We start from the raw sequence: 14,250 nt of genomic DNA on the forward strand, positions 1-14,250 counted from the left end.
ATTAAATGATGGTTTTCTGCATTTGCGTACTTTCACGTCTGATCGAGAGAGAGAGATAGAGAGAGAGTTCGAAAGACCTTTCCCTTCAGCTTTTAATTTTTACTTCTCAACTAGTTGGCCTCTTGTGAGAGCAAAGCATGTAATGTCCCTTGTGTGAAAATATATTGCAATCACACCAAACGGCTAAGGTACTAGTTTGTTCATTAAGGAATTGTCATAATTTTTGGCTCGACGACAACAGGGACAAAATCATTGAGTTAGAACCTTTTAAGAGAGATGGAATTTATTTTTGCATGGAAAGAGCCTTGATGATCAAGTGACGAATAAATTTCCTCTCTCAATGAAAAGTTGTATGATAGTATGCGTGACATCCTTATATAAGATCTTGATTTTTTTAGCAGCAAGATTGCAAGTTTCTGGAGCGGTATTACACCATTATTGTCCTCTATACTCTACACACTCTCAAAGTTCTATCATCGCTTCGCTATTTCACACAAGATGTCGTTGAAATCAGTCCGATGTTTGTAATGCCAACTAGTCACCGGGTTTATTACAACGACATCTTGTGTGAAATAGCAAAGCGATTTTAGATTATTTAGAGAAGTATTGTAAAAAATACTAGTTATGTTGATTCGACTGAAAAGCTTTGGACTATTTTTTGTTCGGTTATGTTTTTACTAAAAATAAAATTATTGTGAAAAATGTCCAATTTCAACAAAGTTAACTCATAATTATGCAAAGTCATTCAGGAGCTATTTTCTTAATCTTAAGTATAATTGTTGATATAAAATTGTTCGTTCTATTTAATTTATTTATTTACGAATATTTAACTATAAAAATGAGCTCTGAATTAAAAAGAAAATGAAAAACTACAAATTTTAAATCAATGTTGAAATGCAATATATTTTATTAATAAAAACTAAATCAAATTTGATGTATATCCAAGTGAAACAAACAAACAAAAACAAAATATTTAAATCAACTTAAAAACGAAAATGATATAAAAGAAAGTACAACAAAAAAAAAATGTTTAATGTAAAATTTAGAAAAATGTTTTTTAAAAATAATTTTTTTTTATTTGTCAATTTGTCTGATTGTAACAAATGTATTTTAAAAATGACAACGATAACCACAATCTTTATAAAAATAAATTTAAAAAAAATGCCAAAACTAATTTTCGATGATTTTTAACCCCATCCAACCCCTCGGAAACTTGTTTTCTGTCAGAAAATATCTCGGAGATTGTTATTTTGACTTATCTCGATTAAAATAAAAAAAAATCTTCAAACTACTAAACCACATATTCTATCTATAGCGAAATTTTCCACGTGAGCAAAGATCTCGGATCATGGAAATAGGCCCTGATTGGCAGAGCTCTGCTACCAGCCCAGCATGAACATAAAGAATATTTGAAGGATAATGCTATCTGAATAGGCAGACAGGAGTCATGATTTGTTAGTATGAATAAAACCGCACAACACATGCAATCTTACACGCACACTGATATAGAAAATTTAACGCGCTGGACGTATACTATACGTAGTAGACGTGCAAATTGGCAGGCATACAGCTATTTTCGGATCACATCTGGGTTTGAACTGGAGACCTCTTAATCTCGGAGCGGCGCTTCAACCAATGTTGCTATTAGGACATACTACATTGATAGTCGCATTGTGAAGTGTTGGTAGAAGAAGGTAAACGTGGAGCACGTTTCCACACGAAGTGCTTATACACGCTGTACGTTTACTTACATGACACACATTATGAAACTCTGAAAATATATTTCTTCGCATCTATGACCAAAAACTTTTTCTCCCTCCAATATGAACAATACTAATCGTACCACGGACCAAAAGTCTTTTTTAGCGTATTCGATTCCAGAACTCGCCTTCATTTAAAATACACAGTGTACGGTGTACAACAAGTATGATCTTTCGACATCATACTTACCATGTGTATACAAACATCCAACACGTATGCTTTTCTAAAACGTGTTGGGCGTATGAGGTAATTTTGCGATTAGATTTGCATACCAAAATTTTACACATGTCCTACGTCAACAACACGCGTGAGATGTATGGTAAACTTTACATACGACATGTTTGCCATACATACCCGACGCATACTATGCATAACAGAAGTATATCATACATATCCGTACTACACCGCCAAAATCTTTTTTATCAGTGCATACATCTTTGAAATTTGGAGGCTATTTTGACGTTGATATAATGAGTGTTCGAGCTAGTAGCAGTGCTATGGCAGAAATCATTGCAAGCTTCTGAAAGACCAGGTTAAGACACTTACGAAGGCGATCACACATATTTTGACAAATAGTAAAATTTAGTTGAAGAAAATATTTATTTTTATCAAGTTGACACGATGGGACTAATGTGAAAACCGTTATTAAGTTAGATAATAATAATAATCTCTCAACTTACGAAGAGTCTTACCGTTTTCTTTGAGAACCTTGCAGCATCAACTGTAACAATATGTCTAAAAAAATTCTGATTTTAATCGAAGTACTAGATTTAGGGAAATATAGTGTGTCATATATAACCGAATCAGATGTGCGGTGGCACGAAAGTTCGATGCAAACGCCATCTCATCCCTTCGTTGAAAGCAAAAAATGGAATAGAAAGTCAGGCCATCTGTTGTGAGATAGCGAAAATATTTTTGTGAAATACAAATAATTCGTATTCAACCATTTTAAAGAAAGATGTCATTGGCATCGAACTTATGTGCTATGTCTGCGTGGCATTACCTCCTCACTATATTTACCTTGGTAAATATATAGATACTGCGCATTATTCTCGGAAAAGATGCTGGTATCTGGTGCTTCGAAGTAGAACAAACGCAAGTGAATGTTGGTGTAAGGTTGGTTTACAGTTAAAATGTCAACACTAAACTTGTGTCTGGCATTGCCTCGGCTGCTTTAACAGCTGGTCCACACCCATATAATCACACTAATTACAGTGCCATAGCTGATCTACGAAATATTACAAATGTCTTAACTGGTCTAAGCAACTGGTTTCAGAATGTATTTTTAAGGCGAGCTCGGCGAGCTAGAAAACTAGCCTAAAAGTATTTTATTTTACCATACTATCCTTATCCTTAAAGGGTACATCTAAGGTAAATATGATTATCATTTGGGATCGAACATTCGAACTTCGGAAAATGAACAGACAACAATCCTCAAATCGAGATCAGACCAAAATTTGCGTTCACTACCATCCTCCTGATGTTGCAGCCTGATTATTTACAAGGTCATGTGATGTTAGTGTAACACATCTTTAAGGCCGCTACTGCAATATCGATCATAGCGACAATACAGTTGAGTTCCGTAACAGCCAATTGATTTTGTTTATTCTTCTGTTTTGACTGAACTATACAATGTAGTAAATGAATCAATTGTATCGCTCACGCGGCAAAAGAGTGTGCATTCTCACTCTGAAAGTTCTCTTCTCTTCAATTTCATGAAAAAAAAAATTAATTGGTCGAGTCTCCATCATTCCCATTATACACAACCACATTTTATTCGTATGGAAACTTCATTAACAACAAAATAAAATCACAACTCAGTGTTCAAGTAACCGTCAATACGTTCAGTCGGATTTGTTTAAATTTTTTTTTTTTCTCTCTCAGTGATCGCGATCTATAAGAATTGCAATTGAGAAGATTACAGGAGCTAATCTTTTGTTGAAATTGCATCGATACCGAAAGAAAACTGGATTACTAAAAGGCAAAAGGTGCGTATTACTAGTTCGTGTTAGTGTAATTGATGATACCATCGGTGTAAAAGAAACGTGACTGTTAACAACATTAATGTACAACTCTGATGATGTCTTGCAAAGAAATCGAAAGTTTCAATTTTATTATAACTTTCCATCGTCTATGCAAGCTAATACACGCATTCATGTATCCGACCACTCTTAGTGACTGTATCAGTCGCTGTTCGAACGAACAAAAAAAATGTTTTTACAAAACCGAAAATCAATTTGCATATTGTGTTTGTTTGTGAATGTAATTAAATTACATTCGAGATATGGAAATGGACGGAGACGTCACTGTGTGCATAACATACCACCAGCACTTCTTACAGATTGTATAACACATTATAATTCAAGTGTTGACATTTTGTTTGTGAAACAAGTTGGGTATCCAAATGGTGTGTGCTCAGGTCGAAATGTTTGTTAAATAACTTGAGGATGTGACCAGATTGCCATCTGAATCACTGTTAATTTTAGACTATTTTTAAGGTATACAAGACATATCCACATACTTATACCCCGAGACTGTATACACACCGTACACAGAATTACTGCGGATTTTAGCTGAAAGTTTTTGTCATTCCTAAACGACCGTACGCAATGTTTTTGTTGACTTTTTTTCTGGTCTTGAATAACTCAAGCAATTACACGACGAATTCCATTAAATTGTTCGTGTTATTTGAAGGTTAAATCGTCTTAGACAACAACGTGATGTTATTTGAATGATTGAGCTGTTCATTTTGCATAGTCTATCTGGGAAAATCCGTCTTTTCAACAAATTTCTTGATATCTTGACTTTTTATTAGCTGAGTAACTGACAATTTTGCAACCATCTCAAATTGGGAGCTGTAATAGTTGTTTGGACATTAAGACTTGAATATTATGTTGTCTTCTAAGGAAGACAGCTTAGCCTTTTATGGTTCAATCAATAATCAATGTATATTATTATCGAGACTGTTACATCCCTTAAGAGGCATCGGTACTTAGCTAACATTGTAGCCTACATTTGCGTGTCTCGTACCTCATTTTTGATGCTATCTTTTCATCAGAATCCTTTTTGAAAAATGTACGACCGCAATAACGACCACTAATGTGTTAGCTTTAAGAAAAAGTTTTGGTTGGTGTCGTTCGACCAGCTCTGAGAAAAGCGAGCAGTTTAACAAAATTTTCATAGACTGCTCATTGTTCTCAGAGGTGGTTAAGCAGTTACAACCAAATCTATTTTCCGTTGAAAGCTAACACATTCGTGGTCGTTATTGCGGCCGTACATTTTTCAAAAAGGATTGTAGTAGAAAGATATCATCGAAAGTAAACAAAAATCCTGTATTTAAAAATCGTCCAAATGTATGCTCTTCAGCAATGCACCGATGCCTCTTAATCTATGCATTTTCAATTAGCTGATGCAAAATCTTTTACTTCATTAGTTTGAACATATATTTTACTATAATAAAGATTACATTAAGTCAAAAAGCTCTTGTATTGTCACTTTCTATAACTGCTGACTTAACCGGCCTTCCGTAAAAGGATAAAACTAATAAAAATGACATGGAACATTCGCATGCAATCACGAACACGTTCCTTTGACATTTCATCAAACTACAACTCATAAATTAATGTAGTCATGTGTCCCTGAATTCAACACAAGTTTATGTGAAAAAATGTTTTCTTGTTAGTAGAGAGAATAATCAATTACAGTGAACGACATCTCAAATGTCTCACTGTCAAATTTTTCTGAGAATTTTATTGTGTCATTGCAAATTCACAATGACATTCTCTGAAAAAAATGACAGTGAGACATTTGAGATGTCGTTCACTGTACTTTTGTGTTTTATATCTGCATTGGGCTGTTTATCAGTTGCCGATAGGGAAGAGAAAAATAATCGATTTGTTCTGACCAAGTTTCTGAAAGAACCTTGGTTTTGACTACTATTACAGCAAAATCTGTATAGCGATGTGATATCAGGGCTGTTTTTGAGAATTTTGATTCTGAAATTCCGAATAATTCCGGAAAAATTCTAAAGAATTTCAGAATTTTTTGGAATTATTGCCCTAATGAAAGGTTAACTAATATTACCATCTGCCCCTCGTCCAAATAAACTGCGATCTTTCCTTCATTTTCAACTACTTTTCGTTTAATCGACTCGAAACCTAGAACGTAGAACATACTCAAAGATTAATTTTACGTGAATTTTATGTTTGGTAAATAAAAGGTTAATTGGGTTACCAGCACCACCCAGCAAAAGTGATAAAAAACATTTAATTTCATTTCGGAAATAATTATTTTTTATGTTATTGCCAACAAATTATGAGGTCAGGTTGAAATTAATGATGTTCGTTTGATAATAGTAACGCTTGGAAAATTATCATTTATAGTTTGCGGCCAGACAATTCATAATTACACTACACGCGCAATGTGAAACGCGAACGTCGTTACACATAAAACAGAAAAGACTAACTCCGACAACTAGGTAACTAGCTTAGCGGTGACGACAGTTCTGTATGAAATATGCGTTACTAATTTTGCCCCCAGCCGAAGATTGTAGAAGTATCGAGTATACAAGAGAGGAAATTACCTTTGATCCGACCTGAATTTTCAACTTCCAACTTCTTAGGTCAACTTGAATGACGTGAAGGGACATTTTAAAATAATTTTCGATGGTACACCGAATCGACGCATCTGTCCAAGTCTTGTGACCTCTGTTCATTGCAAAAAGTACGTTAAAAAAGTTTCAAGTCAACCTGATAAGTGTCACTTCAAGTAATTGTACTAGCCTTCCACCAAAATGATCCGGGTTCGATTCCCGGGTCAGACAATTCCAAATGGTAAAGTCCTAAAGTTCGCTTCATAATTTGGGTATGAAGTGTGTTTGATGACTGTAACGATGCACACACTGAATGATTCGCATGATGTAACCCATATACGAAGTTATTCTGTTTAGGCTATATTTTAGGCGAGGTATCAATTAAGCACCCAACTTTCACCAGAGAGTATTTACGTACTTAGAGGCGTGGTTCAGCAGTCACGTCCAGACTGCCCTTGTTGCCAATACTTCTTTACATAACTTAGTACAAAATGTTGAAAAGTAGAGTTTTCGTAGTAGAGTTCTTTTTCAATACGAGGCGAAGACTTTTCACTTTTATCCCGAGTTATGTGATGGATGCTAATGGCTCCTAGGTAGTGCTTGAAACATGAAAGGTACGGTTTTCGAAGCATGTACCGTGTGAAAACTTATCCAATCCTTATACAGCCACATTGTTCGATCACAGCAATTCAAAGTTATTTTACTGGTGAAGATTCCCTGAGACGAGTTTGAACGGTGTTCGTGAGAAAAAACGAGTTTCCGATGGTCGCAGCGAGTAAAAAAAAACAACATTTTATTCGCTGGCCCATCTGGAAAGTTGTTGTTGTTGTTTTTATATAGTAATTTAATCACTTCGGGAATTTTGTTCAAACCAATTTAAACCAATAAACTAAAGCGAATTTCCATGTCGTCACACTTATTCCGAACCTTGATCTTGCTAACAAAAACCATACTAAACTATTAAAATGCAAATAATTTCCATGTTTTTTCACTCGCCAAAGTAATTTCTATTGTATGGTTATGCGTTGTCGGTTAAACATTATGGTTGTATACCTAGTTGAAACTTGAGTTTTACTTTTTTTTATTATTTTAAAATAAAAACGCAAATGGTTTTTCCAAAGTGGCAGCTTGTTCTATTGATTTATTTATAGTCTTTGTTCATGTGACCGAGGATTTACTTTACAGTGCCGGAGCTAGACTATAAATCCGGGGAGATGGGGCGCATATCAGACTAATTTTATTATGTTGATGTTGTAATTCAGCCGCATAAAAGCTAATTAACACTGTATCTGCCATCAATCAATTCACGCCGTAAGTGTGCCTAAAATTTTAAGTGAACGATTTGATGAAAAAGTGAACCGAAAAGTACATTTCAACGCTTCCTTGTATGAAAATGACGTTACGTTAGAAAGACCTCCGCACTTTCCATTTTAAATTTCGACCGCACTTACGGCGTGAATTGTAGGCTCTATAGTTTGAAGAGTTAGCAATTTGCGCCTATATTCCCATCAGGCTACGGCTCAGTTACTTTCAATATGTTTGAATTTCCACCAAAATATTTAAATTTAAATCAAAACGCTGTGATGCGGAAGTGCGATTCGGTTTTTAATTGAGTGATTTTCTGCTGACGCACAGGTAACGAGTTTTAAACACGAAAACTTATCAAAATATTTGCATTATTTTCGTGCTCGATTGACTAATTTGAGCATTTTGTCATTGGCGTGGAACATGTTAATGTAACACACTATAACGCAAACATGTTTCGAAATAAAGTTTGTTTCAATGTAAACACAATTTGGATGGAAAGTCTCACTCATCTGCTTTGTGTTCTCTCGCCTACGACTGGTAAAGTCGTAAAGACACTCAGAACTACTTGGATCGCTTTTAATTTTCCCAGGACTTTTCCTCTAAAATTTGTCTTAATTTTCGACAATTTATTTTATGAAAAAATCTTCCTGAAGAAAGATCTGTGGAACACTGAATATTGTCGTACTGAGCACGTGACCGAAGTCTTTTACCAACTACAACAGAACTATCTTAACATCTTCATTGAACCTAAAGAAACAAATCCTCAAACGGCAATAATGTCTTATCATTACAGAGACATTGAATTTTCAAATAAAACACTTTCCATTCAATACCTTCTGAATCACTGGATTTGCCTGCTAAGAGAAAGTGGTATAGTAACGAGATGTACTCTCATTCATTAACGTTTTGTTGTCATTGTCTTTTTTAGTCATTATAATTGCCCTGCGTGAAACTCGAAACATTTATGAAGTAACATCCAACGAAACCATCAATACGTGAACGGATATGGACGTTACAATTTCCATAAAAAATAACGATCATCGATGCACATCGATGAGTCATTACATTATAATGTACCATGCAATACCGGATCGAAAGTATTTTGGTATGATCTGATGGTTTTACGTAGTTGGCGGTCTTTGTTATTGTGATTCGGTTTTGTTGTAAATAAAAAATGACAAATAGAGAGAGAGAGATAGAGAAACAATGTCAACACACGGTTGAGGTATACTTGTTCCCTTGACTGAAAGTCAGGGTCTTACACCAGAAAATACCGAAATATGTGGGTAACAAAAAGGTTCACTGTGATTGAAAATGAATGAAATGGTATGAAAAACGTTAAATGTGGGTAACAAAAAATCGTTGAGGGCACGATAACTTGAGTAATTTTTACCCAATTTGGATGAATCTTTTTTTAAAATATGAGGAAGTAAAATACCGAGGCTAAGTTCGAAGATGGGCTATGTGGGACGAATGATCTGGAAGCTATCCCAGAAAAACAGGATTTTACACTGTTGTTTATAGTCTCAATCGAAAAAGATTACTTTGATGAAATTTGATTTTGTTGCGTAGTGTGTGTAAATCGTATAAGTATGTTTTCGATAATGTGCATGAAACAAGTAAAAAGAAAAATTTCGTCAGTACATGCCCAGCCGCTAACCGGTAAACATCTCTTGTTAGTGAACTGCTAACAAATCTGATAGTTGACTATCAAATTTGATAGTTGACTAACAACTTTATAGTTGATTATCAAATTTGATAGTTGACTAACAACTTGATAGTTGACTATCAAATTTAATGCGTCTACTATACCAAAGAAAGATGTTTTTTACTCAATGTTTTACGGCAGAAAAATGCCTGCTATCAAATGAGCACACTATGATTGAAAAGTGCAGGAAATTTTATGTTAAATGTAACCATCATTCTTTGTAGGCAATATAAGATAAGTCATTCTCAACTAATTTCTGAATATTTTTTTAAAATTCATTATTCCAACAATCAAACAAAATATTTTACAACTCCCATACGAGTGTGAAGTTTGCGGCCAGAGCGAAGCGAGGGCCGTAATTCTCACGAGTCGTGATAATTTTATGGGACATTATATTCGCCCGATAGACAAATTCAATTTTACCGATAAAAAATAATAAAATACCGATAGAAATGTGGTACATGTCGCTGGCACCTCTTCAGTAAATCAGTAAAAAAAGGCTTTCCTTCACACTTTGTCGATTTTGGAAATATAAAGCAAAGGCGGTTCGTTCCTAGGGACTCCATCCTTCATCGAAATGTAATGAGAAGGCGTTTTGTTCGCTCCTAGGGAATTCATCCTTCTACGAAATGTAATGCAAAGGCTCGTGAATTCATCCTTTTACAAAACTTAACGAGAAGGCGTTTTGTTCGTTCCTAGGGAATTCATCCTTCTACGAAATGTAACTTAGAGACGTTTCGTCAATTCTTCACTTTTGTCGCTTTCTGAATCGACGAAAAAAATCGACAAAAGTGAAGAAACGACAAAATTTATCGGTCGTTTATTACCATCCAAATTTTATTCACGATTGAAGGTTTTGTAAATTTAGTAAGTACCGGGGGACTTCCTTTTTTGTACAAAACTGTAAGAGAAGAACATCTATCGCGTTTTTTATTTTTTACCAAAGTGAAAGAGTCCTCTCATCGTTCCACATTCGTAAAACTTCGCATCTACTCTGATAAAATTTGACAAAATGGCAATCAAACAGAATAATAGATAGCTCATACGAGTGGGAAGTTTGCGGCCAGAGCGGAGCGAGGGCCGTAATTCACACGAGTCTCATTTTTTTACGATTTGTGGTTGATTGAAAATCTTGCTGCAAATTTATAAGAAAAATGAGAACTCAAAGATCATTCGGTCTTACGTTCGAAGGTTTATTTGAAGAACTTTTTCTGTCAAATTTTGTTGTCATGTATAGAGTAATCGATATATTAAATGTAGGCATTTGTATCAGTGATGCTTCGGAAGTTCAACAATGAAATTGATCAAAAATATATTGAAAAAATTGTCAGTCAAGGGACCTGACCCGCCCAAAAGGTGGGACCTAGTTACTGCGTACAAATTGAAAATTGTTGAAACCGGAACTCAGTGTGAGAAATACAGTTAATACGCATGTAATAGCTGACTGACGACATACATTTTACGAGTTCCATCGGTAAATCAGTCTTTAATCGTTAAATAACGAACGACATAACGTATTATCATCGGTATAACCATATTGAATCATAAGACCGTAGGTCAGTTTCTTAAGGAGTTTGACCTTCTATGAATTGTGCAATTTGAATTAAAGGAAAGCTGAAAAAAGTTCGTGAAAGCTCTCCAATGTTACAGAATGACCTAAATTAACTTCACCCAACACGACAGGATATGAGGGATTCTTTTGAATTTCTACTAATCGAAATCGGTGCCTGGGCCCCAAAACCAGTCTCAGATATTTTTGATATTCCATACCTAGCTGATTGTCAGTGGCCAAAAGTCGAAAGATGGGGTTTTGTAGTCCGGATTTCATTTCCGTAAGGTGACGAGGACACTGGCGTCTTTGGGTTCGTTGGAAAGCTGATGTCGAGTACTACCGTTGGAAATGTTAATTTAAAAAAATTTGATGATAAACAGCCGAAAATATGAGCTCCGGAAAATTTCTCAGAATCGATGGAACCTCGATGAACTTTTACGAGGGCTGTGACCTCACTAATGCAGTTATTTGATTAAATTATTAGTTATTATGAATGTGGGGGACCTTAGCTTTACAGCTATACCCATTTGTAGTATTTTGGCGCGTGACTACGTGTGTGTTTCACTCCGCCAAACTACTAAATATGCGTATCGCTGTAAATCTGATGCCCCCCACATTCATAATAAGTAATAATTTAATCAAATAGTTGAATTAGTGAGGTGACAGCACTCATCAAAGTTCACCGAGGTTACATCGATTTTCAGAAATTTTCAGTAAGTCATATTGTCGGCCGTTTATCATCAAATTTTATGAAGGTAATATTTGCCCCAGGAGTACTCGCCCTCAGCTTTCTAACGAACCCATACACGCCCGTGTCCTCGCCACCTTACGTAAATAAAATCCGTACTACGACACCCCATTGTTCAACTTTTGGCCACTTACAACCAGCCCAGTATGGAAGATCAAAAATATCTGAGACTGATTTTGGGGCCTAGGCACCAAGGCCCAACTAAACATATATATAAAAAGTCCCAGAATAAATAGCGCCGATTTCGGTCAGTTGAAATTCAAAAGAATCCCTCTATGTCCTCCCATATAAGGCCATGTTTTGCAAATTTCAAGTTGTTTTAACTGGAAGGTCTCTACGCACATACGCCGTTACTCCGTTAAGCTGCGAGCGCACTTACACCGTTTAGCTCTCCGTTTATGTTTTAACAATGGAAAGTGGGAGGAGCTTCCATTGTTCACTCGTAAACGGAGTGCTAAACGGCGTAAGTGCGCTCGCAGCCTTAAGATCAAACGATACAAGCTCCTCCCACTTTCCATTGTTAAAAATAAACGGAGAGCTAAACGGCGTTAGTGCGATTACAGCTTAAGTTGGAAGCTTAAACATTCGAAAGCTTTTCGAAATTCCGAAAGAAGCGTAACTGCATTCAATGCATCAAATAACTAAATTTCTTTATTGTTTCAGACAATCACAACAATGACACAGCACACGCTTATCGCAATTTTTCTACTGTCCTTGATCACATTGTCGCTGAGCCAATGTTTGACAGACAACGATAGCATACAACCGTTCAATAAAGATGCCCGAAGTAAACTATACTTAGGCGAACAGACATTCACATTAAACATGCTCAAAGCGCTGCAAAGCACATCGCCCAGCGAAAATATTTTCTTCTCACCATACAGTACGTTCCATGCACTGTTGTTGACCTATTTCGGTGCCAAGGGCACCACAGAAACGGAACTGAAAAATGTATTGAATCTGAACTGGACCAATAGCAAATTTGATGTGATGCAAGCGTACCGGTTGGAAGAATCGCTGAGACAGCGTAGAGCCGCCAATTCGTCGGTGATTTTCCGAACAGCTGATAAAGTATTTGTGGCTAAAGAGGCTGGTTTCAAGTAAATTTGACCTTTATTCTCGGGACAGAGGTCAGAGCTCGATAACAATTTCTGATTTATCCCTCTAGGGAATGCATGAAGGATCTCTTTCACGAGGAATTTGAAAGTTTGGATTTTCAAAAGGATGCAGAGAACAGTCGCGTCTACATAAATAAATTTGTGGAAAATGTGACAGACAACAACATCAAAGACATTCTTATACCTGGCACAATTACACAAGCCACCGATTTGGTTGTGGCTAATGCCGCTTATTTCAAGGGGCAATGGGCATCGAAATTCAATGCGGACGAAACGTTCAAAGGCATTTTCTATTCGACTCCGGAAAAATATAACTTCGTCGACATGATGTACAAAAAGGGGGTGTTCAACCATGGTAAGTTTTGCAGTCGTAGGGTGTTCATTGTCGTCAATTTACGGAGCGTAGGACCTTTAATTTACCAACAAATTTACAGCGGTCAACGAACGATTGGGCTGCCATGTGCTAGAACTTCCTTATCTCGGCGAGGATAACGGAATTTCCATGATGATCTTTTTGCCGCCATTTGTGCCGAATGGCTTGGAAAATGTCCTTACACGCCTAACACCACAAGCTTTAGAGGAAGCTCTTGACGAGGGCGTGTCACGAGAAGTTGAGCTGCAGTTGCCCAGATTCAGTTTCGAAAAGACCTATCAAATGGTGCCGGTAAGTTCACAAAAAAAGGAAAATTTAATGGAACTGAAGAAGTAAATTTTCGATTTACATTCAGGTACTCAGTGACATGGGCATCAAAAATCTGTTCGATTCAACCGCCAATTTGACTGGCTTCAGCGACAAGGCCAATCTACATCTGGACGATGCAGTACATAAAGCCAAGATCGAAGTGAACGAAGAAGGATCGACAGCTGCAGCGGCCACAGTTCTGTTCACTTTCCGTTCGTCCAGACCATTGGATCCGGCTCAGTTTTTCTGCGATCATCCGTTCATGTTCCTCATTTACGATCAGAAGTCCAGAGCCATTCTGTTCGCTGGCGTTTACCGAGGACCCGAACAGTAAACGGGATTCCGGCCGCAGACTTTATGCTTATTAGACATTATATGTGCTTGGAGTGGAGTGAATCATTCGCAAATTTAATTTATTTATTTATCCATCGGTTGAGATGCAGACACAATATGTGAACCAAAATTTTGAGAAATTATTTTGAACTGTAAAGAGAGACCAGCGCGGGCGTATTCAGTGTAATTTTGTTCAACGACCCTTAAATCAATGCGGTTCGTATACCAAACATATATCTAATCAACTTTGTAAGCTTTAAACCCTAAAAACACTGCAGTGTGTGGAATAAAAATTTTATTTCGAGCGACGGTTGAGCGTTTGATTTGTATATTTGCTGCTTTACTGACCCCAACACTGAGAGCGCTGTAAAATCTGCTGAGTCTTTTGTAAACGCATCTTTCAGGCGAGGGATGTGTAATATTACAAGTACTTGTTTGGAAACTTTGCT

General features: G+C 36.4%; 1 protein-coding gene across 3 annotated transcripts; it reads left to right on the forward strand.

The window, feature by feature from the left end:
- The first annotated feature begins 3,568 nt into the window (after positions 1-3,568).
- Positions 3,569-14,111, forward strand: LOC119075724 (serine protease inhibitor 88Ea-like). 3 transcript variants are annotated; one of them, XM_037182262.1, is made up of 5 exons: positions 3,569-3,742; positions 12,332-12,768; positions 12,837-13,141; positions 13,221-13,450; positions 13,515-13,931. In XM_037182262.1, the coding sequence occupies exons 2-5, from the start codon at positions 12,344-12,346 to the stop codon at positions 13,800-13,802; spliced, it is 1,248 nt and encodes a 415-aa protein (XP_037038157.1). In that variant the 5' UTR covers positions 3,569-3,742; positions 12,332-12,343; the 3' UTR covers positions 13,803-13,931. The 3 variants fall into 3 exon arrangements, with proteins under 3 accessions (XP_037038157.1, XP_037038155.1, XP_037038158.1); XM_037182260.1 differs by having other exon boundaries at positions 3,580-3,749; positions 13,515-14,111; XM_037182263.1 differs by lacking the exon at positions 3,569-3,742 and adding an exon at positions 4,113-4,259.
- The last annotated feature ends 139 nt before the right edge of the window (positions 14,112-14,250 follow it).

Source organism: Bradysia coprophila, unplaced genomic scaffold (genome assembly GCF_014529535.1).
Source record: "Bradysia coprophila strain Holo2 unplaced genomic scaffold, BU_Bcop_v1 contig_232, whole genome shotgun sequence".
NCBI classification, from domain to species: domain Eukaryota; kingdom Metazoa; phylum Arthropoda; class Insecta; order Diptera; family Sciaridae; genus Bradysia; species Bradysia coprophila.